This window comes from Austrofundulus limnaeus, unplaced genomic scaffold (assembly GCF_001266775.1).
Source record: "Austrofundulus limnaeus strain Quisiro unplaced genomic scaffold, Austrofundulus_limnaeus-1.0 Scaffold10, whole genome shotgun sequence".
Classification (NCBI taxonomy): Eukaryota; Metazoa; Chordata; class Actinopteri; order Cyprinodontiformes; family Rivulidae; genus Austrofundulus; species Austrofundulus limnaeus.
This window is the reverse complement of record NW_013952412.1, coordinates 54,968-59,503: the sequence shown is the minus strand read 5'-3', so window position 1 is coordinate 59,503 and position 4,536 is coordinate 54,968. Positions and strand designations below refer to the sequence as shown.

At 39.0% G+C, this 4,536-nt stretch overlaps 1 protein-coding gene across 1 annotated transcript; it reads right to left on the bottom strand.

Moving 5' to 3' along the window:
• Positions 1–28: 28 nt before the first annotated feature.
• Positions 29–4,052, bottom strand: LOC106513020 (taste receptor type 1 member 1-like). Its single transcript, XM_014001638.1, has 6 exons — positions 3,883–4,052; positions 3,348–3,645; positions 2,518–3,243; positions 1,486–1,692; positions 1,140–1,260; positions 29–957 (listed from the first exon to the last, which is right to left on the bottom strand). The coding sequence occupies exons 1-6, from the start codon at positions 4,050–4,052 to the stop codon at positions 29–31; spliced, it is 2,451 nt and encodes an 816-aa protein (XP_013857092.1).
• Between the last annotated feature and the right edge of the window lie 484 nt (positions 4,053–4,536).

The following is a 4,536-nucleotide window of genomic DNA, read 5'->3' as shown; positions in this document are numbered from 1 at the left end:
ATTCTACCCCTTTATCTTTAGAAGGTTTTTACTGGCTAACTGTTTTGGTGTAATTCTGAATCAGACCTTGAAAGTGCTCCTGTGTGTTTTTGCGGGGTTGAAAAACAATGATGTAACATTTTGGGAGAAAATACCACAACAGAAAAGAATAGAGACTGGAGAGTACGGCCAAAGCAGTGAATGTGTGGATGTGCTTTCCATGGTAGAGTATACTTGCAGTGGCAAGAATGATCCAAGTTAAGATCAGCAGGAGAAGACAGAAAGTGATCGCTTTGGCTTCATTGTAATTTTTTGGCAGGTCTTTTCCCATGTAAGAAAAAATGAAACAAAGACAGCACAATGATGCAAGCAGAAGCAAAGAGGCAGAGATACCTTGAAAGTTCATTTCACAGCCAAGAATGATTGATTGCGAGTAAGAAACTGTATCATTGTAAGGTCTTGAGGGGGAAACAGCATAGCCAGTTGTAAGCGTGATAGCTTGAGTGATAAATGCTACTGTGATGATCAACCACTGGCCATTATATTTTGTCCACCAACTGAGGAGAATGGGGAACTTAGCAGCTATTTTGAAAATGCAAACGATTTGGAAAGAGCGCACGACGAAACACGCCAGGCAAACAGTGTAGAACAACAGAAAAGGTAAAAACCTTAAGATACAGAAAGCAGTTGTGGGCTCACCAAAGAAAAAGAACACACTGATATCAGACAGGCTGAGGCAGGCTAGGATCAGGAAGCACATGGGTCCTCCTGCAGATTTGACTACAGGGGTTTTGTAGTTAAAGGCAAAGAGAATGGACACAGCCAGAGTCTGACCCACAAAGACCCAGGCCCCGAACATGATCACCACAGCTCCACTGTCTGTGAACGGGATGAACTCCACCAGCCGCAGGTTGCATGATGTACTTCCTTCTGCAGACCACTCTGTGTCCTTACAGCTGATGCACTCGTAGGCGTCTTCTGTAAAGTTCAAGTAAAAAGCATTTTTATAAAAGTGTAGTGCTACTTGTTCAGTCTGCCTTGATCTCACACATATTTTGTGAGACTTACAATTTGTGGCTGATCCAGATGTTATAAAAGGTTATACAGATGTGCCTAATCAGCAGTGACTGCTTTTATTCACATCTTTTGTCCTCATTTACCTGTAACGTTGATATAAGTTCCAATTGGACAAATGGTACAACTGAAGCAGCATTCATAGATTCCTTCTTGTTTTTTGGCATATCCTGCGGAGCATTCTTGGGAACAAAAAGATGTAGGGACCTATCCAAATAAAATGTCATGTAGAAAACTAACATTAATTCTCTGCAATGGTTGATTTTGGGATGGGATCATTTGCATTCTGTAAATACAACTGTGGAAACTATGTTGTCTTTGGTATCTGCCAAAGCAACAGGTTTCATACCTTAATATATATATTTTAAGTTAGTGTTCATACAAAAACAAGAAAAAATGTTGTGTGTTTCTGTGTCAGAAAAAAAAAGTTACCTCTCCGTTTGCGTACCACTGGATTTTAGAGCTGTTGATGTAAAACGGGAACGAGGAGTGAAAATTATAAACGCCGACCTCCTCTGCATCACCGCTATGGTTCCAAAAAACTATAGAATATGATCCAAAGTTGGGATCACCGTTACTATCAAACTGAACATTTTGATTTAAAAGAGGGAAGTTGGACTTCTTCAGTGCTGCTAGAACCTGTTGTTGACAAACAAAGAACAGATACTTTTAAGTTACAATATATGCTTTCTATTAACTTTAGTGCTGTAGGTTTATTAAAGTGTATAGTTTAAGACATCAATGTAGACAAGTTCAAAATGCTAAAAAAGTTTTTTTCTTTGCCTTTATTGAACATAATGTCTTCATGGATAACAGAGCAGCAGGACTAAAAAAAACACCTGTTTCATCTGATTTAAAATCCTTTTGTTTTTGCTGAACCAGAAGGAAAGAACTAAGTTTAGCACAAAAAGTAAGGCAAGTTGTGTTTGGTGGATTATTCCTTTGTTCTAACAATGCTTCTTGGTAATAAATCTTATACCATTGGAAATTTTGTTAATTTCCATTTTAAATGGTGCCAAATTTGTAAGGAGCATGCATTTGTGGGATGAGCAGTAGAGCTGAGTATGTGGGTTGTGCACATGAAAATTTTGTTAAATCTTCTCTGCCAAACAGCTTATTTTGCCGTTATTGACACTTGTTTTGAGCTTCTGGTACTCTCAAGTGCTGCAGGTGCCCTGTATAAGATTGATAGGTAAGTAGCGTTGTTACAAGAAAGAAATGATCTACCAAACACAAATGAAACATATGGCAGCCAAAACAACTCAGACTGACTTACAGCTATAATAAACATCCTTGCCCCTCACCTGACTTAGTAACACAAAAAGCTAAAAATAAATCAGTCATTTGTCACTTTTTGGGCAAGATGATTTTTTTAGAGCTTTAAAACTATACCTRTCAGAAACATAACCCACAATAAATCATCTGGTCAGAAGTAATGATTTATGGAATATTCCATAGACTTACCGTGTATTTGTCCACTGTGATATTTCTATCACACCTGCCGTCTTTACACTGCAGGGCCACGTGCAAAGCATGTGCAATGGCATAAACAGCAGAGTAAACAGGAAAATTGAAAGACGGATCTGCATTATTGATATCGTCAGCAGTCACACTGCTGCAGTTGCAATTCTGACCACAAAACTTYCCTTGATTCACGTTTTCCTGCTGAGATTTAGCTTTGGAATGATCGACAAACTCACTAAAACCTGGTATCGCCAAAACCGGCTCTGCAACACCRAGAACCGTTCCAATATTTCTGATTCCTTCTGCTTTGGGGAGCTCTTTGTTTAAGGACCATGCATCCCCGGCTATCCACACTTTGTTGGTGATATTTTCTGTTATCGCTGCCTCAATGAGATCTTCAGCCGTCCATTCAGGAGCAAAAACAATGATGACATTTACCCTCTGCTCGTCCAGCTGTTGGAGTGTTTGAGGGTAATTTGTGTTTTCATCCAGGCCTTTGCTGTAAGCCAGGCAGATATTAGTATATTTGATCTTGTTCACAAACAATTCCAGGCCATCATTTCCATAATTATCGTCGCTGTATAAAAAAGAAACCCAACGCCACCCAAAGTTTGTCAAAATGGTATAAACCACCTCGATGACATCTTTATTGGGGTGTACTGTTCGTAAAAAGGTTGGGAAATTCTGTTTTTTTGAGAAGACCGAACTAGCAGCTCCGTAACTGACCTATTCAAAAGAAACAGTGAGAAGACRTACTTGGTTGTCCTATTACTGTGTTTTATGACTTATTTTAACCAGTTTATAAACAGCAGCATATATACAGTTTTTACCATAGGAAGGAAATTCATCATGAAGAGCGGGGCTACGGTCAGCGTCTCGGTGCTCGTGTAGGCGCCGACCACTGCGATCACGTTCGAGACGTTGTTGCCCGATTTGCTCCAAGGTTGGATGAAGTCATTGACGGAGATGAGGTTGAAAATACCAGGAAAATTCTGTGTATCTGAACAGTGGTCAAAGAGTTTATAGCCAAGTGTTACATTTGGCAGCAGGCTGGTGGAGTTATTGATTTCCTCTACAGAGAATCTCATCATCTGGAATCTTCGATAGCTTGACAGAATAAATGGTTGACTGTGGACAGCAGAAGGATCATAAAAAGTTTAGGCTTTAATTTTGATTGCAAACAGCAAAAACAGTCACATTTGGGACCCTTGTCAGATTTGTTATAGGCTAACGTATATGGTTGATTTAAAGGGAATTATTTTTGTTGTTACAATGATTTAAGAAAACAAGCATATGCATTACGTGTGCATTTTAGTTTAGTTCATTTTATTATGAAAAGACATAATCCAAGATTAGAAAACCCACCTTGAGCAGGTAATGGTTTCTGGTCTGTGATGGTAATCTGTTCCACTGACTTGATGAATATCAAAAAGTCCACCAATCAGGTAATCTCCATCCACCTCAAACTCCGAGGACGTGACAGCTTCACTCATCAGGAAATGCAGAAAACATCCCAGTAAATACAGGTAAGCCATACATTGTTTATCCTTCATAGTTACTGTATGTCTTTACGTGAACTCAGATTGAAGTGAACTCTGTGTTTTCTAAGAAACACTGGTGGTGGTTGAGTAGTAATGATCCTTTTCAAAACCAGGAGATGGATGAAGTGTCATAAATGCATTGGTAATGGCCAGAGGGGAATTCACAAATCAGTATGCAAAGATCATCTAATCTGCTGCYGCCATGTCCTAGACAACAAACATGTTTCACCAAGTTTGTTACAATTGTAAATCCATACTCCTGAGATTTGATCCATGATGTCAAGTCTGAAAATCAAATAATAAATCTGAAAAAGTAAATAATAGAAGAAACACACATAGAAATGCTCAYTTACTGTAGTGCTTCTCTCTCTCTGTAAATCATACTTTTGTAACTGAAGTAACATTTTTTTCCCCAGAGGAAAATATTGCATGGGTTTGCATGTTCTCCCCGTGTATTGGTGGTCCAGCAGTCCAAAAC